The sequence below is a fragment of the Amblyomma maculatum genome, chromosome 2 (genome assembly GCF_055883805.1).
Source record: "Amblyomma maculatum isolate TAMU_Amacu chromosome 2, ASM5588380v1, whole genome shotgun sequence".
Lineage (NCBI taxonomy): Eukaryota > Metazoa > Arthropoda > Arachnida > Ixodida > Ixodidae > Amblyomma > Amblyomma maculatum.
Window position 1 is genome coordinate 11,294,579 of NC_139345.1, and position 26,956 is coordinate 11,321,534.

The window sequence follows — 26,956 nt, forward strand, 5'->3', positions numbered from 1 at the left end:
ATACGCGCCATTCATATGGGTCGCACCCCGCCGGGGTGGCGCAGTGGTTACGGCGCTCGACTACTGTTCCCAAGGACGCGGGATCGAATCCCGGCCTCGGCGGCAGCTTTTCGATGGAGGCGAAAAGCAAGGCGCCCGTGTGCTGTGCGATGTCAGTGCACGTTAAAGAACCCCAGGTGGTCGAAATTTCCGGAGTCCTCCTCTACGCCGTCTCTCATAGCCTGAGTCGCTTTGGGACGTTAAACCCCACAAACCAACCAAACCAACCAACCATATGGGTCGCATTCCTGAAGAACTGCAGGATGATATGCACAGAGCTCTCATCAAACTACGTCCCAACACTGTCACACTGAGGTGGATTCCTGGTCACTCTGGAATCCCAAGCAATGAGGTAGTGTAGCACCTCGCCCGCAAACTTCAACACCGGGCCCCTGAGATTCCCTGGCCTTATCCACCCACGTGGGACCACTACTCTTCACTACAAAAAAGAAATCAACATTCACTATGACAACATTAGAGAAACTCTTCGTACACTTCCTCTTCCTGATAAATCTCTCACTACCACACAAATACGCACTCTTAGATGTATACAACTAAATACGCTGCTTACTCCTGCCAGATCGTTTCTATACCAAATCAGACATTCCCCCACATGCCCAAATTGTTCCGAACACAATGCAAACTTCGAACACTGCATGTTTTCATGCCCTGTCGCAATTCAATCACCCCACTTTCTACACCCTCCTCCCCCAACATAGCTGGCTTGGTTAGCATCTGACCAGCTGAATGATCAGTTGGCCTTGGTGACCCTGGCCCAGGACATTTTTGACGCTTAGTGCGTTGAATAAAGTTGCTTCCTCCTCCTCATGAAAAACATGCATTATAGAATACATCTAGGATATATTACTAGAAATACATCCCCAATGCTTGCACAAAGCAAAACCGTATCTTCAAGCACTGTTGAGTGAGAAATCTTAATAAAGGCGCCATGTGTGATGTGCTTTCAAGGAAGGCCGAAAGCCATTTGGCTTTTGTTTAAACAAACTTCTTTATAACGATGTTCAAACTCACCTGATCTTTCGCCTTTCAGCAGCATCAGTAAATGTCATATTCCAGAAAAAAACTGTTGGATCAGACTGATGGTTCAATCCAGAGCAAATAAAAACATGTGATTTCAGGGAGTCAAGTAAGCCAGACTCAGGAGGAATGAGCTAAAATCGTCAACCAGTAAAAAAATGCAGAGTATTTTGGCTAAAATACTAACATTGTGCGAAAGTGCTGTTGTGCAAGTTTTGTTGTTTTGTTCCCTAGCTTCGTGTATGCAGATGGCTGAGATGAGACACCTCTCCTCTTACTGATTGGCTGTGTGACTGCAACACCATATTGAGAGACATGCTGTTGCCTTGGAAAAACGTGTTGCTATGTAGCTGTTATACACTTGCTATGCACAGCGAAACTTCTCTATATAGCTGCATAGCATCGCTATGTATTTGTTATTATGCAGCTTTGCTCTGCAGCTTCTGTATCTAACTACTTAGTGACCCCCTTAGACTTCAATATATCTGGGTTTGACAGTATTTTATTGGCATCCTATAGCTGGAGCGCTTCTGTTAGAAATCCAGAATTAATGCAACTTTCACCATAGCAGAATCAGGCTGGACATCGATTTTGGTCCAAAGCAGCTAAGATCAAATTTTGGAGGTGACCCGGTACGAATTTTGGGGTGGTACAGGCCCAATTCACAGGTCAGACATTGATTTTGGTCCACATGAATAAAGGTCAAATTTTTGAGGTGGTCCAGATCAAATTGGGGTGGCTCGCACTAAATTCTGAGGTCACCATCATGTTCACTACAGCCGATTTAGGCTGGACAACAATTCTGGTTCAAACAGGCCGACTGGCCGAGGTAAAATTTGGGGGTGGGAGGGCCAAATTTACATGTCTTTCAAATTTAGTTTTAGTAAAACTAACACTCTAAAGTGCTATATATCATGCACCAAACTGCCTCATAGGGTACAAATGTATTGCCTCTTCATGAGCCCTTGAGGTAGTAATAAATAATATAATAGTGCTTAGTAAAGTGCCCTTTTTGAACTTACAGCCAAGAGCTCCATGGTGACCTCCATGGATGTCTTGCCAACCCAAGAAATATGGCCACGTAGCTTTAAGTCATGCTGGGGCTTGATTTCCATGTCCTCACTATGTATGCTGTCCACTAGTGCAGTCACTATGATGACAGGCATGGGCACACCAAAGCTCAAACCTGGGTACTGCAGATGCCGGTACGAAAGCCACACTGCACAAGAAAACATAATCAAGAGGCCCTATTAAAACACGTCAGCAACAAACCAGGAAACGAAACACAATCTTAGCAAGCCACAACTGCATGTGCAGAAAAATTGGAATGTGCATAAGCTACTGAAATAAACTGAAAAACATAGGTTTTTCATAAATTTTGTTCGGTGAGAATGCTTTTCACTAAGAAAATGAAGCACTGTTTTTGTTTTGCTTTTACAAAGTGTCAATGTATACTGATGCATAAATGAATCAAGTGAAACCTAATGGAAAATCACTGCTCGAAATCAAGATAAATATTTATAAAGTATATCTTTAAAAGTACCCAGTTGGGCTAGTTTTTTTTTTTTTTTTTGACACAATGAGACATTTTATCAATGTGGAGAAAAAGAACAAAAGGACACCAGGCAAGAAAATGGTTGAACTTCGACAAAATTTCATTTTATGACCTGAATCCCAACAAAAACTTGGCAGCACCACAGACACCATGCATGAGAAACCAATGCAAAGACAAAATGATGCAAATCCCTCTTCCTTTGCTCTCATTGCTTTAGGCTGGCACCATGTCTCATTGTATCTAGTAAGCAATAGAAGGGACACTTGAGGATAAAAAGATTTTTGAAGCAGCTAATATTTTTAGATTACAGGTTGACTGTAAGCCCATCAACACAGTAACAGATCGATTTTTCAGACTCCAATAACTCGGACTTCATAATACTTTGGACTTAATTCAAGAACCGTCACGTGCTCCAAAGGAACATGTACATTTTCACAACCAACATTTTTGACCTTATGGTGTCCAAACGTTCGATTTTTCAGACCAAATTTTGTGCCATCAATACTGTGAAGATTGTTTGTTGGCTGAAGGTTAGTTTTTTTCGGCACGATATAGATGTGAGCAGGCATCGTTGCCGCAAACGTAGCTGGGCGAACCAGTCATTCGGACAGATTAGCTTGGCTCTCTGTTCATCGTTGCCATTGGAGGCAGTGGCAATAAAGGAATGCTTTGCCTTGTCATTGCGGTATCCTACAAAGAGTGCGCAATCAGACTGAAAATGGAATGTGAGCACTGACTGCTGTGGCTCGCTCTACCACCGCAAGCTGTGGGGAGGGGTTGGTGCTTTCACGGATATTCTCATTTCGCTTGCTTTTTCTGCATGTCTTTGCTACTGCCGTCGCTAGTCACGGAAACTGAATGTTACTGCTTCATGTGGTGCGTGCATTTGTTTGCGGCATGAGCATTACCTGTAGCTGCATCACAGTACATCGTGAAATGGCATGTACATAACGAAAGCATGACTGGTCGAGATATTCTAACTGAATGGTTGCAGTGGTTACAGCTTACCACAATCCGCATCTGCGGGGCACCACTGTGCATGCGGTGACCGCCTTGAGTGAGCTGCATGCTTACCAGCGGTGCGCACCCCTGTCGCATTGCCATCAGTAACTGTGCGCGCACTGGCAGCCAAGCCTGCCGTATCTGATCACGTGCATGAGTGGCGTGCAGAAGCTGATCACTGAAGCAGATCGCGCTATGCTAATAACTCCCTATTATCGACAGATAAACGAAACATGATAAGCGATGAAGTTCGTGATTTGTAAAACTGATTTTTCGCAGAAAAGTGATCTTTTAAAGTTCACGGATTTTTCAGACTGTCAGATTATTTGGACCATTTCCTGGGTCCTGCTGAGTGAGAAAAAATGGTCGGCGATTGCATTTTTATATTCTAACATTGCACAGAGATGGTATTTCATGGGAAGCTTCATTTGATGCCATTAGGACATATATTGTCAAGCAGTGCAGAGGAGAGAACAAGGAAGTGTGAAAAAGAAGCTTGCTAGAAGAAAGAGTAAGAAGGAAGCTTGCCAACGTTCGGTGAACGCACCAGCTAAAGTGGAGTCATCTCTGTAAATAAACTTAACAGTGTGGAGGCAGGTGCTGGAACCATCACCACGGACCCATCTCGACCTCGCTGCAGCCGATGACTCACTGGACTTTCACCTTTGCCCTTGAACGTGCTCCAGGAAGGCAACGCACGGCAGCAAGGCTCAGTGGCACCTGTTTAGCAGCATTACCACAAGCTGCGGACCTTTTCTGGCAAGGCTGGCGAAGACGTGGATGAGAGGCTCACCAGTTATCAGTGGGTGAGCAAATACAATTGTTGGGACGCCACAGTCAAGCTGGCCAACGTTGTCTTCTTCTTGGACGACACAGCCTTGACATGGTTTGAGAACCATGAAGCGTCCTTAAAGAGCTGGGACCGCTTTGAACAGCAGATTTGGAACTGTTTCGGGGATAACAAGGCAAAACGGAAATGCACTGAGCAGACTTTACTCCAGCGAGCACAAGTTCCTGGTGAAACATGTACAACGCACATTGAAGAGGTACTGAAACTGTGCAAAGCGATGAATCCCCGAATGTCTGAAGACGACAGAGTTGGCCACCTCTTAAGGGTATCATGGAGGGTGTCTACAACGTTTTAATCACAAAAGATAACTTGGATTCCACCACAGCCGTTATCAAACACTGTCACATGTTCGAAGCTGTTAAGCTGCAACGCATTACCCCAAAGTTCGGCTCCTTGTCTAATGTCACCATTGTCGCAAGCATGGATTCCCATGACCCTGCGAATTACCCGACATGATTAGACAAATTATTCGTGATGAACTCTCCCGGAATCAAGATGTTGTGAGCCGCAGTGCAATCCCCCATGACAGCTGCTCCCTGCAGGTGGCTCCGATCTAGCACTCCTCTTCTTGGGGCACTATCGGCCACAATCTTCGTTCCCATGAATACCGGAATGACTGACCCTGCTTCATTAACTCGCTCCTACTACAGCGTGCCACCTCCTCCGCAATGACGCTGGCGGCTGGGCTTTGCTGGTTTCTCCGATCCTGTCCCAGAGGTCTATTATCCTGACCGTCCTTGTGAACCACCAGTTTGCTACCGCTGTGGTATGCTCGGTCACACATCCCGATTCTGCCGGCGCCGAACCAGGCTCCCCGCTACCAGCGCCAATGGTCGAGTCGTCAACATAATGTCAGTCAACAAGTCCGTGACCCCACCTTTCCATCCCCTTTGGACCCCTACCTCTACACTCAATTGGGAAACGATTCTCCAGCCTCTGACCGGAGCCTGACCCCTCCTGCACGCCGCTCCCGATGTTCGCCCTCTCCTTATCGTTCTTTGCCGCCACCGGGAAACTAGCGTGTGCAGTCGATGGAGGCGTGTGCGCCAGGTCATCGATGTTGCCAATTCCTCTACCTGTAGTTATGCTAAAGAACCACCTGAAAGTGTTAGTGGATGGTGTTTGTGTTATAGCCTTAGTGGATACTGGTGCTACGGTGTCAGTGATGAGTTTAGATTTTAAGAACCACCTTGGCCATAAAATTATGTTTGGTTGAGATAGAACTGTCATATTTCGAGGCGTAGGGGAAGAATCTTTGGTTCTGCTTAGTACCTGTCATGAAAACGTAGCGATTTTAGAACTGAATTTACGGTGCTCCCTCGCTCTACGCACGAAATTATTCTAGGAGTTGACTTTTTACAACAGTGCGGCGCAACTCTCGATTTCAGCAGTGGCGGGATATCAATAAGCCCTAGCCTTCGATCGCCTTCATAGAAGAATGCCGCGGGCTGCGCAAGCGTTTTCTGTCTTCGACGATACCATCGTTCCAGCGATGTCCGCCATCTTTGTCCCAGTTGTGTCCTCGGGCGCGGTTCCCAAAGTCACGCTCTGGTGGAACCCGCTTCCCTTGCCGGCGCGAAAAAGAATGTGTTGGTGCCCTGCAGCATTGTTTGAGTGAATGAGGGCCGTGCCACGCTTTGGACTGTCAATCATTCCAACGAGCCTGTTATATTGCCGCGTGGTTTGAAACTCGACGACTTTGAAGAAGAACGCCTTTCTATGCACATCGCCGAATTCAGTGGCAGAGTTGCTCGTTCTACTAGACGTCCTGATCTTACTGATTCCCAGTTCCAGTCCATAATAAATGAATTGCTATCTATCAACGACCACCGAATATTGATGGAAATTCTTATGAAACATGTGCACGTGTTTAAATTTGCTCGAGATCAGCCACCACCGATTCCATCTTCCTGCAGCCATCACATGATCGACACTGGGTCTGCACACTCAATTAGATAGACACCATACCGTGTCTCACCTTCAGAACGTAAGATAATCGGGTCCGTGATATGATGCAACAAGGAATTATTCCATTATCATCTAGCCCGTGGGCTGCCCCTGTGATTCTCGTGAAAAAGAAAGATAGCACATGACGATTTTGTGTCAGCTATTGCCGCCTCAACACTGTCACAAAGAAGGATGTTTACTTGTTCCCAAGCGTTGATGACACCATTGACTGCCTCCATTCAGCTTCCTACTTTTCCTCTGTTGATTTACGGTCCAGATATTGGCAGATGCCGATGCATCCAAAAGACAAAGAGAAGACTACATTCGTGACTCCAGATGGGTTATATGAATGACGTGGTGATTTTCGGGAAGACTTTCGCCGAGCATAACAGCCGTTTAGCTGTTGTCCTTAACTGTATGAAGAAAGCCGGTCTCGTGCTGAGCTCTAAGAAGTACCGCTTTGGGGAACGCCAGATTGTTGTACTTAGGCATCCGGTTGACAAAGATGTCTTTAGGCCTTACCCACAGAAGATTGAAGCTGTCAGCTGCATCAAAGAACTCGGGAGCTACCTGCAACTGCTCATACTTTCAGCGCTTCATCCCAGTTTGCTGATGGCCTCGAAACCCACCGCCGGACACCCACCGGTAAAAATGGGTACAAGCGCCCCCCTCCTGGCGCTCGGCTTTTCCAGGGATGTGCGTTTGGGAGAAGAAGCCCAGTTTCGAACCTCGCAGCCTGCTAAGGTGGTTCTGTTTGTCTTGCAAAGGTACTTCCTTTGACCCTCACCTGAAGTGCTCCCTTAGAGCCTCAGCTGCAGCAGTCCTAAAAAAAAAACAAAAAAAGAAAAGGGCCACATAATGGGCTGTTGCCGCACAAGGCGGACTTATTGTTGTCCAATGGCGGAACGAATCACTGCCACATCGGCGCAACTATTTGGGCCATGACCCCTTTTCCCAAGCATTTCACCCCAGAAGAGCCGAGCACCAGGCCGGGGGAAAGCTTGTACCCATTAAAAACCGGTGGGTACCCGCGGCACCAGGGATCGAACCCGGTACCTCCCGAATGAGAGGCGGATGCTCTACCACAAGGCCACCGCTTCGGTGGCCTCTTGCAGAAAGATATTTCCTTCAAATGGACCCATGAATGTGATTTTTCGTTTCGCCACCTCAGATTTCTTCTTACCTCGCGGCCCATACTGCGTCACCTCAGTCCAACATCTCCCAATGAACTCCACACTGACGCAAGCGGCACTGGCGTGGGTGTTGTGTTCATATAACAGCATGATGGGAATCAACACGTCGCTTATGCAAGTCGCACCCTTAGCAAGTTTAAATAAACGCAATTATACCGTTACGAAGCAAGAGTGCTTTGCCGTCGTTTTTGGCGTTTAGTGGTTTTGCCTGTACCTTTATGGACGTGCCTTAACAGTCATCGCCGATAATCATTCGCTTTGCTGGCTGGTGAATCGGCATGACCCCTGCGGTAGGTTGGCCCGCTGGGCATTACGCCTTCAGGAGTTCACCTTTACGGTGTTGTACAAAAGTGGCCGCCAACATGCTGACGCTGACTCCCTCTTGCAACTACTCTCTGCGATGATGACAACTTTGATGACTACCTTGCCGCCGTTTCCATACAATTTCCGGATCTTGCCATATTCCAGCGAGAACGACGAAAAGATCAAGACTTGATACCACTTTTTGAAAACGCTCGTGATCCGGCATCTGCGATCCCTTTCTGCACTCTCAATGGTTTGCTCTACCGAAAGAATTGCTAATCTCTGGTGCGCGCTTTCTGCTCGTCGTTCCGGCTAGCCTCTATTCCTCTGTTCTACATGCTATGCATGACGACGTTTCAGCTGGGCACTTGGGGTTTTCCAGGACCCTTACCCCCATCGAGAAATGTTTTTACTGGCCAAATATGCATCGAATGACTTAGCGTTACGTGACCTTCTCTGTGCAGTGCCAGCGTTTCAAGCTTCCCACGACATCTTCGCCGGGCCGCTTACATCCGGTGACACCACCGACCACACCATATGAGCAAGTGGGTGTTGACCTCACAGAGTCGTTTCCCCGTCATCCAAAGGCAATCACTGGCTCATCGTATGCATCGACCATCTCACGCGTTACTGTGAAACTGCCGCCATCCCTTCCGCCACCCGTCACTGACGTCTCTTTCTTCTTCACGCTGTCATCCTCTGTAATGGGCCTCCTCGTGTTATTATTAGTGATCATGGCAGCCAGTTTACGGCAGATGTTGAGGAACAGCTTCTGAGCTTTTGTACTTGCCAATTGCGTCACTCTACACCGTACCACCCCAAGATAAATGGCCTCGTTGAACGTACAGACCGGACATTGATAAACATGCTTGCAATGTAGGTCGACTCTCAGCACTGGGGTGACGTGCTTCCCTTCATTACATATGCCTATAACACTTCGAAGCATGCAACAACTGCTTACAGTCCATTTTTCCTTCTCTATGCCCGTCTGCCTTGACGTTCCCTCGACACTATTTTGCCGCTCTCTCTCGACACTGAGCCTTCTGTTTCGAGCACCCTCTGCCGCGTTGGCTCGCATCATTATGCACTCTGGCCTCGCAGGATCGCTCTAAGCAGCACTACGATTGTCGGCACCAAGATGTCTGCTACTTTCCCGGAGACTTATACATGGCTCTGGATGCCTCTCCGCAAGTGTGGTTTGTCCCAGAAGCTGTTGTCGCACTACACAAGCCCATTTATTGTGCCTAGATGCATCAATGACCTGAATTACGTGGTGCCTCGTCAATGTTCTCAAGGCCGCCCATCTCGGAAAACACAAGTTGACAATGTCGCAAGAACAAAGTGCTGCGACTCTCGGGACAACTGACAGCCCAGGTGGCTTTGTCTCCAAAGGGGGAAATGTCAGGTAGTGCAGAGGAGAGAACAAGGAAGGGTGAAAAGAAAAGCTCGCCAGAAGGAAGGGTGAGGAAAAGGAAGCTCACCAACATTCGGTGAACGCACCAGCTAAAGTGGAGTCATCTCTGTAAATAAACTTAACAATATAAATTGCCAGCAGAAACAATAACACAACATGAATAAAACAAAAGGCTATTCAAAAGCATCAGCACTTTAAATTTAGTATTGCTTAGCAAACAGGGAAATGTTGCACGCATATTACCAGGCAAAACTAGGCACCATCACTTTGTACAAAATCAGCATTTTACAAGTAGTATTGTTTAGTGAACACTGTAATCTCACAAGTGTAGTCAAATCAGATAAGCCACAACATAGTTTTGTGAGTGATTTCTATGCCACCATTTCAACAGTTGAAAGGAACAATTTTTTTCCTCCCAAATAAAATCATTTAATATTTACTAAGGCATCCCGATTCTGGCAAGGTAAAATAACCATGTCATCAAAATATTTCATGCCTGCAAATTCATCCATGTCCTCAAGTATGCGGCCAAAACGAACAAATCCCTGGCCAGAAGTATGGCTCTTCTGTGTTGTCAATGAGGTGGAAACAGGTATGATGCATTCATCGTAGCTGTCCAGCATGCTACGTGTAGGCAGCTCCTCCTGGGTCTTTGGGAGCTTCTCATGAGCACCTTTTCTGAAACAAAAAAGAAAAAGAAAGAATGTTGCACATGCTAAGTATCCAGAGAAAAGTAGCTCTTCAGTGGAAACAAAGACTTCTAGATGTTCTGAGCGACAATCCTTGTGTTTGCATGAGTGAACAGTGAAACGCAGTAACAGAGAAATGGCTTTAAAATGGGTCCTCCTCAAAGTTATCCTCACAAAGATGGTTCCAACAAAACACTTAATAAGCATCAATAAGGCCAGCTTTGGAAATGCCTCCGAACAAAAATTTATGAACAAGATAGTGCTGAAAATGCCTCCACACAAAAACTTATGAACAAGATAGTGCTGAACATAAAGCAGAAGGAGGAAAGCCTCCCGAAAGCTGGGGACGCTGTTCAGAAAGCAATTTTATAGCTTCAATGACAACAAAGCAGTGACTTTTGTTTGCTGGTAAACTATGTGAAAGCAGCACACAGAAGGTGATTAGTTACTGTATTTGCATCAGCAGTATAAATATTTGTTCAATTTCAGGCCACTTAGGACAGAAATATCTGCAACATACTAGAAATACCTATGAGGAAAATTTTAAGACACAAAAAATTATGCATAGTGCCCCTTCAGAAACTTACTAAACTGCATAAACCTTTTCTCTGGCCTACCTCAACTGGTTCATTTTTTAACCCTTGGCTAAAAGCTTGGATACCCTGTGTGTATGTATGTATGTATATATATATATATATATATATATATATATATATATATATATATATATATATATATATATATATATATATATATATATATATATATATTTTTTTTTTTCTTCTACTTTGTCTTTAATTATCTTTCCCCTAAACAGATTACATACTAATTTCTGTGATTATCCAAGTAAACATTAAAAAAAAAAAAAAAAAAAAAGCAAAGTATCATCCCCAACGCTTTCCTTGGCCTCGCCGACTGTTGGCTTCTTTCCTTCATATATATATATATATCACAGTATGATACCTACTACTGCAACACACACTGACACTGCTTAATAAAATTGTTTTGCTATCTAGGTTACAGTCTCTCCTCCTTTCTGTCTTCTTACAGGTGCACCAAATACAATTTTGAGGTAATCATTCTGTTGCAGGAATTTGATCTATATGCTCCAATTCTGAGGCAAACTTCCCGTTGCGGGAATTAGATCTATATGTTCTAAGCGTTCTTATAAACTTTTGGTTTTCCAGTGCCCAATTTTCCTAATAAAATCGGCTTAAGCGTCCCGGCTCCTGCCTTTTTTTAAAATTCAACATAGAGATTAGGAGGCAATTGCCGCTCTGCCAATAACGAAGTAATACACAAATGATCTTGTGAACATAGTTTTTCTGAACAACAAATATCAAGTGATTTCCTCAAAATATTATTCACTTGTTCAAAGGCATTAATAAAGATTTCTTTGTGTGTTTTCACAAATAGTCTTCATTGGCCACTGCAGGGTGATAGGGGGAGTCTCGTGAAAGCAAAAAGTATGCATGTCTCTTTACTTCTGCGGGCTTAATTTGTAATTATGTTGTCTCCAACTGAAACTGTTTATTCATGGAAGCCCAAAAAACAAATTAAAAGCGAAAATGACATTTGTCTAGAATGCTGTTCAATGCACCTTTATTAGCACTGTTTAGCTAACTATTTCCATCCATGTCCAATTCAAGCAATAAATAAAAAAGGACAGAGGCACAAGTGAAACATGTCACGTATCGTAAGTTGTCCGAGGCTGGGTATTAAGAACATGAAGACTACACGAGAAGCAAGAATGTCTGCAGCAGCAGGCCAGGATCTGACTTGTGACACAGCAAATGCAGAGAAAGTGCAGATATGTGATATATTTTAAGCAGCACGCATGCTTGATCAGGAATGCAACAATATTTGTGGAACAAAACTGAGAAACCATGCAAGTAGAGGTAAAAAATAATGAAATTCATGCAAGGAAAAAGGCTTTGCAAGTGCAATCATATGAAGCCTACTTACACATCACCAACATATCCCACATAGCTTTTTAATGCTTCCATCACTGAAAATATAAAGTAAAACGAAACTTTAGCCTATAATCACCTTGCATAGTAGCAGAACTTAAATGTTCGTATAAAATAATAATGTGTAGCCACAGTACAGTTTTGGTAATTACTAGTGTCGCCCCTGCTGGTCAGGCTTTTTTGCAATAAGATTGCAATGGTTCTACCATGAGTTCTTGTTATAATTAATAGTTCAGTCAGAATATGTCAAATGACTCAATTTTTAAAAGAATGCACCATACATATTTGTCAAGAATCGTTGTAGGCACCCTGCAACATCCCCCTCTGTAGCCACAGAGTGAAGCCATCAAGAGGTTTAAAATATCAGCCTTACAGATTGCATATGGTCTAAGTAAATCATTTTCAGGTATGGTTCACACATATTATGCCATCAGCTTCAGGTCCTTTGCCTCTTTTCATAATTAAAGCCTGCTTTTGACACATTTAGGATTGGCTGTGCACTTGTTCAATCTTTATTTTAAAATTTCATTTTTTTTTTTGTATCACAAAAGTAGAACCAATAACCATAATACCTGCCACATGGAACACAGCAGCCTGCCTGATATATGCACTCTCAAGAAAGCATTAAAGAACATGTTACCACTTAACAAGTGAAGCAGACCAGCAATATGCTCCAGTTACTGCTATTTAAATCAATCATTAGTGCATCCTGGTAGTACCAACTAGTATTATGTGGTTTTTCTCCACTGAGGGTGCCTCTTGGAGTTGGTTAGGACCCAGACGGTTCCACTCCACGCTCTCTTTTTACCTCACCTGCACCTTCTTGCTTGGCGAAATGGTATATCGCATTCACAAACAGTCATAACTTGATTTAACGAAGATATTTAAGATTCAACGAAACCCGATTTAACGCGCTAGCTATTGGTGTCAGTCGTCTATGCAGGCCGCAATTTAAATGTAGCAACATACCATAGTGGGCAATTGCTGCTGTTACATTTCGGAAGAAGTAATGGTATAACTTCCCTGGTTCTTCCTGTATCCATGACTGTATATTGCAAGTGCATGAGTGAGGACACAAGACTATAAGAGTGGCAAAATAATTGAAGCCCAAAATGCGCAATGCACACTCAACATAAAAATAACAAATTTGCAATCATAACATATTATAAGGTGTTCCAACATCAACTAGCCACATCAAACTCCATGGTCTCCATGAGGCGGCGAATTAGGTCTGCCTGCCAGAAAACTGGTTTGGCTGCCCACATATTGCATGGCTATGCCTGTCATGCAATATGTGTACTATTGAAACTATTGAAAAGAGCCTTTGTACTATTGAAATTCATAGCAACAGACATATCTCAAAGAAAAGTTTGAAGTAAACTGTGTCAGAATTTCAATGGACACATACGAATGTCTATAGTGACCGTACCTTCTGGCATTGACTTTGGACGAAGTGGTTCATTGAAACTTATGATGTTCCGCGCGGGACAGATCGAAATGCTCATCAGTCTTTGACGACTACCGCCCTGTACCAAGGCTGCTAACGTCCTGAAACAACAAAACATGATTACATTGTTGGACAGACTGGTATCGTGCGCCTTACAAAAAATGAAAAGCTACTGTTTATATGACAGGTTATAAAAACGTAAACCGTTAAATGTGACAAACAAAATAACCATGTATGGCGATAACACATAAACAGGGCCTTACAACGTAGACCTTGCAATTGCTGTCAATTGCGACGTACTCTCAGCTAACCTTAAATACAGTCTGCTTCTAACATGCACCAAGGCGTGCCGAGCTGCGTCACGTCTAGTGATGGGAAGAAAAACAAAGTAAAAGATCTTTCAACAAGAGAACGCAAGAAAACGCTAGCATGCACTTCACAAATTCTACTGGCAATTCTAAGGAAAATTGGACAATCAAGTTTTGCGCACTGAATGAGCGCAGCAATGCTCACCTGGTGAAAGCCATTTCGTTCGTCAAAAGGGAATGCGGGTGACGTCTTCTTTTCTTTCGAATGTATCCAGCACAGAAAGCGAAAATTATCAGTTATAATAACGTGAATACAGCGGGCACGCGACAGATGGCAATTTGCGCAAGCGCCTCGGCCCCACTATTATATGGCATCACTGTTTCCGCCTTCGCACAGCGGTTGCACCTTTGGTTGAAGGTGTGCTCGTGTGCTGTCTCGCGGAGCCCGTTCGCTAAGACACGTTAAACGAGTGTGACGTGCTACCAGGGCGTGGCCTGTGGTATGGTATGACAGCGCAGAAAGCCCAAAGGCCCCGCCGAATACATGAAGCATGGAGAGAGCCTATTTTCCATCACGTCCATATCCATACTGATGTCTGCTATTTAGCACCTCTCTCCACAACGCTGCCATCATCATCTACGCAATTACGCGCGCGAATTTTAAAGGGTTCCTGAAAAAGAGTCCGGGGTACCCATGGGGGTACCATAGTGTATATCTCTCTTTGTTTTTATTTTTACCTACACTCCTTTCTCCCTGTCGCTCACATCTCTGATTTCATCTACCGCTTCCTCACTATCCCTGTATTTTCGCCACCTCAGTTCAGGCGGTTCAGGTGCTTCAGATATCAGATAGCATGCAGATACCGGGGCTGGCAAACATATTTTCCTTTCTTTTTGATACCTAGGAGGAGGAGGAGGAAAAATATTTATCATGTAAACTTCCTTTTCTTCCTGAGTGGAGCCCTCAGTCCAGGGCTCCATGTGCCGCCTCAATCCTGCAGGCCCGCCAGAACAGCTGTCGCTGGTCTTGCGGGTTGGTGCTGATGAAGCGGTCTCAGAAAGAAATAAATACACGTCAGTCCATAAGCCCATGGGCCACGGCAATCCTCTCGGCCCGCTCGATTAGCCGGAGTTGTTCGGCCAGCTCCGTGCGGGACAAGGCATCTTCCCAAGATGAGAGGGTGGGGTGAGGTACAGGTGGAATGCCGCCGGGTGGCTTTGGGCAGGCCCAAACAGAATGGTATAGTGTAGGTCGGTGTAGGGAGGCAGATCTTCCCATATCCTACCTGCGTTGGATGTCTAAAAAAAAAAGAAATTACGGGAGACTTGCTTTAGCGACTAAAGTAGTGAAAGGCGGAAACCTGAGTGCCGCATTCTGCTATACGCATCTGGCACTGATTAGGAATTAATGATTAATTAATCGTTACATATGCAAATAATTAAATTCGTCATTATTTAGCTAATTATTGAATCCGTCATTAGTCATTACTTAGTAATTAATTAGTTATTAGTTAGCCATTTTTATTGCCGTATGGCCATACAAGGCACGCATTCGCTCAGGTTCAGTTATGGGCTCAGTGGCTGCTGGTGGATTCAGTCAATCTGACCAAGGGGATCTTTGAAGTGTGTGTACAGCAGGGGTTTGGTCATCCTCTATGGTGCTCCAGTTGCCTTGCAACTCTTGTGGTGCCATGAGGCCTGGATGAGAAGTACAGTTGCCAGCGCATCGTTCTGTGTAGTCATGAATTGGTAAGGATGGGAGGCACTATTTGTTTGTTCGGAGAAGATATTGCCGTTCGATGAAGTTGACTGCCGTCTTTCGTATGGACTATGTATGAGCGTGGGGTCACGTCTTTTCCCTATGAGAGCCTTTGTGTTCCAATCTGTCTTGTCGAGCAGCCTAACGGTACGTGTCCCGTTTGCCCAGCGCTTGTTGTGCATGGATGCCTGTGAGGTTGGGTTTGAGTGTGCTTTCTGGCCTGTACTAATCTCCGAAATAATGTAGCCTCCCTGTCAACCTCCTGCTCGTGAGCAGTTCACATGGGGTTTTTTCATCTTCAAGTTGTACTGTCCTGTAATTGAGAAGCCTGTTATGTCTTGCGCGTAGAAGCGTAGACGGGGGAATAATGAACCGCTCAACCAGTGCGCGATTCCCGCCGCGGTGTTGTGTGCGCAATGGTTGCGCGTGGGAACGAAGGACCAACGACCCTCTCGACGTTCCATTCCTCCTCTCCCCCAGCCCTCTCCTGTCTGCACCGGCCAGCCGAGCCGAGCCGTGTCTGGAGAGAGATGACTTCGGACCGCACCGATGAGCGGCCGCCAGAGCGCACCGCTCGAGTCGAGTTCTAATAAATAGTTTCTTGTGTTCGAAAACGCCTTGTTGCTTCAAGCCAACCGCGGACATAACAAATCCCAATACAAAAGACTTCATTTCCATATGCCGCTCTCTTGAGAAGACGTTTCACCAGCAGTCACTCCCTTTTTGCCGATTCGTTTGAGCGTGGGAAACCGGGACTGCAGACAACGTAAGTCACACGGTTGTGCGAAAGCTCGAAATTCCTGGGACTAAAACTGGTCCGCCATCTGTGCATACCTCAAGCGGGATGCCTTGGCGTGCAGATGTCATGACCAGCTTTTATACATGGTGGTTTCATGAAACCACTTCGAGGTAGTTGGAGTTGGCATCGTAAACAGCAAGACATAGCTCATTCCGGCGAATATGGGGGGAGTACTTTGCTGCATGTGATTTCCCAGGAAACGACATCCCTCGCATCATCGACGCGACGAACTGTTGCACAATAGTTGCGTGCAGTGCTAGCATCTTCTAGGCCTTCCCAATGAATGCATTGTATTGTCGCCGTCTCCCCTAGCTTGCCTCAACAAAGACAGGGCCGGGTTGATGATGTCCCCCGCTGCGCATGCGCAGTTCTTGGCCTCCGCAATCGGCGCAGCTGGAGCTAATCTCGGGGGTCATTCATTCATTCATTCATTCATTCATTCATTCATTCATTCATTCATTCATTCATTCATTCATTCATTCATTCATTCATTCAAAACCCATTATTTATGAGGACCTGAGGCCTAGAGGGGAAGGGGGTGGGTTAGGTGAGGTTTATGGCACCAGACTCCGACATGAAATCTAGCAGGGAAATAAGCTTGCGCTTGGCGTTGGTATTGGGGGCTGTCCCGTCTTCGTAACTCTGGGCCATGCGCAGTTCACATTCCTAACAGGCGTACGCGACATATGGCGGTAGCTTTCAAGAACACATATCACTATTTCGCAGATGGATGCTTCCCCCTAGGACGTTTTCAACCAGTAGCAGAGGATTTTTTAAGCACTCCTAGAGGGCGCTACATTTTGTGATAAAGGCGGGACCGTCCCATCAATCGTACTTCGCCTAGCGGCCACAAGAAGGGTGCAATAACATTTGAATTATATGAGGAACGCCTGAGGAAATTGGACAGTAACAGGTGGGCAGCTAAAGTATTTAAATACCTATGTCTAAAAAGCGTTGACTTACAATGGAGGATAAGAACTCGGAAACTAACCAGTAAGTATTCTGGTTACAAGTACGAAGAAATAAAGAGCGTTAAGCAACAGGGGAAAACTCCAGAAGGTAAAAATTGGATAAAATCTATGAAAAAGAAACAGAGTGTGAAGCTATACCGAAAGTGGAAACGGCAGATTAGGAAGGAAGCTCTTTTTGATAACTCAAGAGGCAGTGCCCTACTTTTTTGAAGCTAGATCAGGGTGCCTTAGAGCATGCAGCTACAAAAAAATTTAACCATGAAGATGATACATGTGCAGTATGTGGTAAATTCACAGAAACAATTAACCATCTTATACTCGAATGTGATGGTATCCATCTGGAAGTCGATGCAGGCGCAGTCACTCTTCCTGAAGCCCTGGGGTTTAGAGATACCAGTGATCGGGTGAATGAACTTGCAGTGGAAGCTTGCAAAAAGCGATTGGAAGATTGGTGGTTTAAAATCAGAAAAGTAACGTAATGTCAGTAATGTAGAAACAAAAATGCAATAAATAGAATGATGGTATAATTAACTGATCTGAAACAATAATTAAGATATAGAGAAAAAAAAACAAGCATGATAGCAACTGCTACCACTCCGTTGCAAATGGAACGCTCCTATATTCCATCCATCCATTTTTAGGGCTTGCAGATTCTTAGTCTTCTCAGACAGGCTTGGAATGAACTTCCCACTGTAGTTCACGGCACGCAATAGTTTTTGAATACCCTGTTTTGACATTGGCGGCGGCATTTCCACATACACACTTAATTAGCGTCATCTGGCTGGATTCCTTGTTTCGAAATGACATTGCTTAAGAACTTCACTTCGTTTACGTAGGCGTGAGCAAAGGGGGGGGGGGGGGGGGGGCTAATTTTCTAGTGAGGCGCCAAGTCGGCGCTCCATAAGCTGTACTCACTTGCCACCGTTACCTGCAGAAAGCCGGGGATCAAAGAACCGTTGTGAGAAGGGCACCAACGCATCATTTTCGATTCTGCATCCATGGCGAAGCCTGCTTTTTTTTTTATTCTCACAATATTTTATTTTATATATGTTACAATTCCATCACTTCAAAATGAATGTTTTATAGCAATTTCTGATATCTGCGTTGCATTTTGGCCCTAGGGGCCTCGATGGGAGGTGTGGAGGGGGAGGGGGGGGGGTGGGGGCGCTGAGGATAAACTTTGGCTTCCCTTAATGCAGAACTCTGCGCATTCGTGACAAAGATGCATTTATTACGCTTGAGCGCTAGTCCGGCCGATCTTGCTCCCACCAGAGCCGTGCGCAGGCGTTTATCATGCTCAGCCGACACGAGTACGCTGCCGATATAGACGCAGGTTCCCTTCTAAGCCGTCAAAAATGTTCCCCATCGCTTGTTGGAACATTTCATGCGTAGTGCATTTCCCCCCCCCCCCTCCAAAAAAAAAAAAAAAAAAAGCCTTCAAAACGTTACTTCCCTATTGGCGTGGCAAAGGTGTAGATTCTTGATGTTTATTTGTCCAAGGGAATTTGATGAAACCCGCTGTTAGCATCTAGCTTGCTGAATACCTTTGCTACTGTGGACATGTCGACGAGATATCCCCTCACGGAATTTGCAATTCTCCATTTGTGAGCAGTGGGAGGCCGCTATTCTCAGTTGGGACCCACAAATCCAACTCCGGCCCATCGAGCGTTCAATCCAGGCCGCTAGAGCCTAAGGTCTCCAGGCCACCTAGAACGGAAGCCCCTGCATAATAATTCCTCCATTAGCAAGGCCAGACAGGATTTCTTATCTGGTCGGCAGCTGATAAGGATCGCGTTTCACGCATCCGAACGCGCAGGCAGCCATCCTTCTTTTTTTTTTTTTTTTCAAACAACGACCAGAGGACTCACCCATTCAGCGGCTTCCTGCATTTTTTGTTTAATGTTCCACTGACGTTCAATGCGGGCCAGTTATTGGCAGAGTGGCTCGCAAAGCTTATGTGGAATTCGGTGAGAAGGCAGCGAGGCTGGGCTTGCTCCCTCATTCAGCTCAAGTCTGTAGGGCTCCTTTATGCAACACAGGACTTGAAAAAGGCGCGGAAAGTCGCTGAGAACTTGAGCCTTCAAATTAGCAGGATTTTCAAATGCATGGTCCCTTGATACAGGACTGAAACGTTTGCAAGCCTGAATTCTCAGTAGTACTTGTTGTACTTCCTTGATCACAGAAAAATTCGTCGGTTCTTCAACCTTGCCAATTCGAAGCGGCAGCGTCACGTTTCCGAAGTGTTTGATCACTCCACCGCCGTAGCTCGCCAGGGGCGTGGAAGATGGTATAGGGCGCTTCCCTTCACTCACTTTCAGGAAAACGGCCCGATGAACAAAGTTTGCTTGTGCACCCCGATGGTGGTGGTGGTGGTGGTAAAACTTTAATCTCCAACAGATACAGGATAGGCGTCAACCTATCCGCCTACACGACGGCCTGGAGCCCTTGGAACCGGGCGGCGTGTTCTGCCAGTCGGATTACACCTAGCTGATTCTTAGGGTGTGAGCTCAACATTATAGTCTCCCAAAATTCTTCCGTTTTTGACTGTTCACTTATATAATTTTTTTTTTATTTCAAGACACGTCCATATCCTAATCGATTTTCATTCGCACGGCGTGATCAGAGACTATTGTTGTAATTATTCAATCTTGGTCCCTCGATACGTCACTGCTCACGACCAGAATTTGGAAGTAGATTCGTCGTCCGATTCTTCTTTAGCCTGCACTGGACAGTCAATTTCTTTAATGCTTTTCCTTGATTTGCAACACACTGTAAAGTGGTTCATTTTCTGGCATATGTCACACATCTTGCTCCACGCTGCAGTACTTCAGCAGCTCATTATGACTGCGGTTGCAATGTGGGCACTGGCGATAATATCTATTTGCTGCGCTTTCCTGCTGGCCGGGATTTTTCCGTACGGCATTTGGTTTCACTTCGTCATTCTCCTACGCTTGATTTTGGCTAGAAGCTAATTAACCTTGAGGCTTTGCAGTATTCAATGACGTGGTCCAGTGTTACAGAGTTATCGCGTTGAAACTGCGACCGGAGCTTCTTTCCGGCCGTTCTACACGTCAGTTGGTCTCTAACCATTGAACCGTTCAAGTCTCCGAGCCTATAGTGGCTTTGAAGTACAAGTTCATATTCTCTGCCTGAATTTCTTCCAGTTTTCTACCAGCGCCTCAGAGAGCACCAGGGGACCAGGAAGTGGAAGCGCTTCCATTATGCCGGTTCAGTGAACGCGGGAATGGGCACTATACGTGTCACGTCCAAGGAATGATACGACAATGTCAGCTGTTCAGTGCAGGCGCCCGACTCACTAGGCCGGCCGCAGCACGTTTATTAATTGCCGTTAAAAAAGCGCCCCTTGCCGGATCGGCAGGTTGCCAAAATATAACTTCCCTCCCCTCTTTATAGAAGAGGGACATGCACAAAAATAAAGAGCACTGCAGAATCTGCATTGGAGTAATGCGAAAGCACGGATGTTGCTGTTGGTTGCTTCTGGTTGCTTCTAGATGCTTAATTCACTTCTTGTTTACCCACTTGAGTCTTTGGTACTTTCAAATTGCGCGCCAATCCCTTCCTATCAACTTTTTCGGCTCCACTTTCGGTTGTGTGACGTCACGTCTTTGACGTCACCATAATTGACTGAATAACTATTTTAGTCTTTGGTACTTTCAAATTGTGCGCCAATTCCTTCCTATGCCCTTTTTGGCTCGACTTCAGACTGCGTGACGTCACATATCTTGACGCCACCTTAATTGACTGACTTAACTATTTCAGTATTTGATACATTCATATGTGGCGCCAAGCCATTGGCTATTGAGACTATTTTCACTTTTAATTTCACACGTTTTTCCTGTAATTAATTACCCGAATAACTTTCACTTTTTCATTTTCACTTTATTTACCTTAAAGACCTCTTTTCGGGGTGTTACATAAGGGGTGAGGCTTACAAAATACAGGAATCAACAGTACTTGAAAATGATAATGAACATGATATGGCAGTAATATTGTGGGGAAGGCGGTTCCAGTCAGCTGCTACACGAAAAAAAAAAAAAAATGAGTTGGCAAAAATAGTGGTACGGGCACGTGGACGCAAAACTTGAAGAGAATGACCGATGCGATGGGACCTGCGTTGTAGAAGTGCGCAGATGTATGGTTCTTGTTTTGGTGGTGAATAAAAAAAACTTGTGAAAAAGGACAAGACTGGCTATACGACGGCGAGTAGAAATATTAGGTAGACCTGACTGCGATTTTAGGAATGATATGCTGATGTCGCACGAGTATGAGGAGTGAATGAATCTGGTAGCCCTGTTTTGAACAGCTTCGATGGCGTATGTTAAGTATTCTTGATAAGGGCTCCAGATGGGTGATGCGTATTCAAGCTTAGTTCTAACAAGTGAGATGTATGCTTGTAGTCTTACGGGTTGTGGGGCTTCCCGCAGGTGACGTTTTAAGAAACTTAGTGTTTTATTAGCCGATGATATCAGGTTAGTCACATGCAAACGCCAAGATAAATCATTAGAAATGGTGACACCTAAATATTTATATGACTGGACGAGGTCAACTGGGGAGCTACAGACTGTGTATTTGAAAACAAGAGGATTGCGACGGCGGTGAAAGGACATGCACTTATGCAGTTGAGCGTCATCATCCACTGGAAGCACCAGTCTTGCACACGACGCAGATCTGGCTGAAGTGATTCTTGGTCAGAATAGTTAGTCACTGAGCGATAAATGGCACAATCATCGGTGAACAAGTGGATATGACAAGGGATATGCGGGGGTAAATTGTTAATGTATATGAGGAATAATAAACGACTGAGAACAGAACCTTGTGGGACGCCGGAGGTTACTGGAAGCGGGTTGTAAGGTTGGTTATTAATGACGACGGACTGATAGCGATGCGCGAGGAATGCTTTAATCCATGCAATTATGTTCGCGTGTAGGTTCAACTGGGAAAGTTTAAGAAGCAAGCTTTGATGAGGTACTTTGTCGAATGCCTTAGCGAAATCTAGGAACATGAAGTCAGCTTATAGGTCAATGTCAAGGTTGGCGTGAATATCATGTACAAAAATGGCTAGCTGAGTTACGCAGGAGAAACCCTTGCGGAATCCATGCTGTGATGGATGGAAGAAATTATTTGAATCCAAGAATTGCATGATTTAGGACTAAACGACATGTTCCATGGTTTTCCACGGTACACTTGTTAATGAAATGGGGCGATAATTAAGAGGTGAATCAGAACTACATGTTTTGTGGACGAGAACGACCTTCCCCACTTTCCAGTCGTCTGGAACGGTTCCTTCGGAGAGTGATTGCGAGAACAATGAACAAAAAATGCTGGAACAGACTGATTCAGTGTTTTTCAAGACCTTTGAATTGATTTCGTCTATGCCTGAGGCCGAGGAATTGTTAATTTTCTCGATTTACACCAAATTTTATTACTGCTGAAGCTTATCGCATTCATGGCGGTGGTGACTATAAGAGGCAATCTAAAATATGGTGTTTCGGATTCGTTAGTAAAAACGGAAGAAAACGCGGTGTTAAACGTGTTTGCACATTCGATATTAGTCATCCTTTCACCAGAATTGTTAGTGAGGGTTGGAAGACGTGTTTCCTTCATCTTCCAAAACTTCTTGGGGTTATCGGTTATAATTTTTGGCAGATCAACTTCGTAAAATAAACGCTTCGCACTTGTAATCGCCGCCAAGCACCTGTGTTCGGTTTCCTAGTATTTATTCCATGCCTGCGGGCTCGCTTGACGCTTGGCTGTACAAAATGCGCTTTTTTTTTCTTCGTATTTTCGAGCTTTTTCAGAGCTTTTGTAAACCAGGGTTTTTGATTATTTTTTTAAAAACTGCGTGTCGGAATGTATTTATTGATCAATTCAGAAAACGTAAGTTTGAATAGCATCCAGTTGTCGTTTACGCTTCTACTATGAAAATCCGTTTTAAACGTCGATAGAAAGTTAGTTCAGTGTTAATTGCTTCATAGTTTCCCTTATTGTAGAGGCTAATAGTTTTCTGATAAGTTTGTCTTATTACAGGTGAGAAGTTAAAACTGGCATGGATTACTTTATGATTGCTGATTTCCCGGAGACACGAAATGAATTCTAGGCTGTTTGGGTGGGTGGTCAGTACGAGGTCGAGTGTGTTAGCCGTTTCCCCTGCGACACGCGTTGGTTCGGAGATTAGTTGGGTTAAATTAAAATAAAGGCAAACATCTATACAATTTTTCGGCTCTTCCTGACTGGCTATAGGCTGAGACTGGTTGTGCCAGGGGTAGTTAAAATCCCCAAACAGGAGGATGTTTGCCTTAGGGGGCTTGGAAACTATGTCATTTAAAATATTGTGAAGTTTGCGAGGAAAGTCAGGACTGCTGCGAGGTGGTCTCACACACCAATTAGTATTGTCAGTGGGGATGCACGGCACAATATCAATGGTAGAACAAGATAACTGCTCATGGGCGGCAATCAGAAATCCCCCGCCCCCCTCCCCCCAGCATATTTGCTATCGGCGCGAAAAAGATGAAAATGAAGCAGTTCGAACAGTATCTTTGAATCAGTGGTGTCGATATTCAACCATGTTTCAGTTAGAAGAAGTCGATTGCTGCCTGACGATGTTACAAGATTAGACACGACATCACGTTTTGGCAGGAAGCTGCGACTGTTAGTAAAGATTACCGATAATGGAAAGTTGGCACGAGGAGTAGGCCGTGAAAATTGCAATGACCTGGGAGGATTAGTTGATTGTTATGATATCTCCTGTATCGAATGAGTTGATGCATCAAAAATATAGCGTTTTGGGCCAATATGCAGCGTTTTAAACCTTAGGGAAAAAGATACAGACTCTGTCTTGGCAAAAGCTACAAGGTGTTTTCGGCAATTTTGGACCCGGTGTGAAAAGTCTTCACCGACGCTATAACCGGTATCCTTGAATTTCGGACCTTTGGAAAGAACTGATTCTTTAGTTTTGAAGGATGTAAATTGAACGACGACCGGGCGTTGCCGGTCTTCGAAGTGGCGTCCGAGGCGATAGCACGTTTTATGTCATTTGGACGTAGCTAGATGTCGAGGTGTTCGGAGCAGTGACGAATTATTAGGTCCTAGCACTGCGAGTATGTTTCAGAAGGGCTAGTATCAGGCAGACCATAGAAGATTAGGTTGTTGCGTCGGGAGCGGTTTTCCGCGTCGTCAAGGCGATCTTCTAGTACACCAACTAGGCGAGCAGTCTCGGTTGCTGTCGTCTGGATTGCCTCTAGAATTGAACGGAGTGTAGATAGTTTTTTGCAGTGGGTTTCTAGAGCACTGAGGTGTATGGCCAGATTGTACATTTTCTGGTCCATTAAGAGCAGTTGACCCTTAAGCCCCTCCACTTCGTTCACTAACTCGGCTTGGCTAGAAGACATCTTCTTTAGTTCGCTAAGAATAGCGTCGAGCTTATCGGGGCCAGGGTGGCTCTCAATGTCACCACACAGCAGTAGAAGAGACCGAACAACATTAAGGCACTCGACACTGATAACAAGGCAACACTGGGGGCTCGGGAGCTGTACCAAAAGTAGCTGCTGGGTTTCCTTGAGAATAAACTATGATGGGTTACCAACCTGCGTGGCAAAGACGAGTAGTTTAGACCATGTTTTAGCCCAGCCACAACACGGTCTTACGTCACCCTCTATCGATTGACACCACTGATTAACCTCTACCACTTCTCAATTACTCATAACTGCTGCGGATACAATTTTGCGTATTTTGCCTCTAATTAATCACCTAATTCACGTATTGGCCTAATCAATTTTCGGACACAACGTTACCTCACCATCTATCGATTGACACCACTCATTAACCTCTACCACTTCTCAGTTACTCACAACTGCTGTAGACACAATTTTGCGTATTTTGCCTCTAATTAATCACCTAATTAACTTATTGGTCTAATTAATTTTTGGACACAACGTTACCTCACCATCTATCGATTTACACCGCTCATTAACCTCTACCAGTTCTCAATTACTCACAACTGCTGTAGACACAATTTTGCGGACACGTTCTGCTGACGCGGTCCGCGGACAGAAATCTGTGAACATAGCGAAGTAATGCTTTCGAATTATTAAAGGTCATGATCGAAACGAAGCACAACCCGTAAATGGTTCATGGCGAATATCGCACCACAGCCCTCCGGGTTCTGCCGCTGCGACGAAGGGGGGTCCACTGCGTCGTTCCGGTACACCTCGAGGCGTCAGCGGCTGCACAAGAAGACTCGGGCGGTGAGTTCGCGTCCTTCTCAGAATGGACTGATGCGATGTCTCCAGCAAAAGTTGCAGTCGTAGTGTCAGGTGACAGTTTAGTGGCCATAGCTTCAAGAGCACGACGTCACTTGCTGAAGAACGAGGCATAGTTACTGTTTAATTATTAACCGAGGTGTTTCACTTGCAACAAGACAAAGCTGTGATAGGAAATGACGGGTTATTGCAACCGATGAGAAGGCGTCAAAGGCCTCCAACTGTTCGAACGGCATTGCACACGTGCGAGTGTCAAGAGAGGTGCAAACTTGACAACATTGATATTGGAGAAGTTCTGGCTAACGTTGTTGTAAAGTTTTAACTCAGTTGAAGGAACATGTATTGCCTAAGAGGCTAAAATGGAGGGATGTCATTTGTGCACAATACCGGGTTGCACTTTGATCGGAACATCTGAATTCATAACTTGTACCGTGGTACGCTTGGTGTGCCTGTAGTTGAACAAAGGTTGGGATAATGCCGCACTAGGAATGCCTTCTTGCAAATCGATTCCGATCGCATGCATTTAACTTGAATCGTCGGCAGGCTAACTAGGCTAACGCGAAAAACTCCGCCTGCGTGAATAAGTTTTGTTTTGTGCAGTCCCGGGGGGGGGGGGGGGGGGGGGGGGGGGCATACGAACCTCTTCAAGTAACTTGAGCACTCATCATGCACTCTCTGTAAAGGATGCACCTCCGCAAGCACAGTAATATTGTGAAGAAGCAGCTTTGCCTAATGCGTGCAAATGTTCATTTTAGCGTAGGAATATCGCAATAAAACAGCCTCATTACCAAGTACCTTCTCAAGAACATTTCAGGCTGCCTTATTCATGCAGAAGACAATAGTAAAACCTAGTTTTTTTTCTTTTTTTTTTTTTTTTTTTTTTTTTTTTTTTACAATTCATGCATTCATGTTTCTGCCGTCTTTACACGGACGTTGTACAAGGTAGTTCAGTTCACCGTCAGGTGAACTGAACGACTGTTAGAGGTGTCACAAGGCGGCTCTTTCTGCAGTTGGCTTATTAGCAGCAATTCAGCTCAACCGAGGTTTGGAGTCACATCTGAACCGATCAGCTGACAAGATGGCTTTCAGCGCACGCTCCGTGTAGGCCGAGTCTGCGGCATTTCCTACTGCTATGCGTTTTAAAACCACAGGACATGTTGTCGTCCTTTACATCATCTCCAACTTTTACGAACGTAATGAGGGTAAACACTCGAGCCTGTGAGGCAGTATCGTAAAGACAACGACTGATAAGTGGTGATACCAAGTGGGCTTCAACTGGATTATCTTGGCTCTGTATGGCGTTTACTCTTGGAGTTCAGGAAGCAGAAACCGCGTGCAGAAATTGCATATAAACATTGCGTGAAAAATAATGCCTAAAATGAGTAATAATGAG

General features: G+C 44.9%; 1 protein-coding gene across 3 annotated transcripts in view; it reads right to left on the reverse strand.

Moving 5' to 3' along the window:
• The window catches only part of LOC146197938 (acyl-coenzyme A thioesterase 9, mitochondrial-like), a 43,640-nt gene extending 29,286 nt beyond the window's left edge, over window positions 1-14,354 (reverse strand). For 2 of the 3 annotated variants that reach the window (XR_014704916.1, XM_084593217.1), the window contains exons 1-5: window positions 13,961-14,354; window positions 13,430-13,548; window positions 11,996-12,038; window positions 9,838-10,019; window positions 2,100-2,296 (exon numbers count right to left, since the gene is read on the reverse strand). Coding sequence is in view for 2 of the 3 variants with exons in the window: in XM_084593217.1 (XP_084449343.1) it covers window positions 2,100-2,296; window positions 9,838-10,019; window positions 11,996-12,038; window positions 13,430-13,548; window positions 13,961-13,974 (555 nt within the window). In the remaining variant the exon portion in view is untranslated. The remainder of the gene's footprint in view (window positions 1-2,099; window positions 2,297-9,837; window positions 10,020-11,995; window positions 12,039-13,429; window positions 13,549-13,960) is intronic. The other variant, XM_084593215.1, reaches the window with a different exon arrangement.
• Between the last annotated feature and the right edge of the window lie 12,602 nt (window positions 14,355-26,956).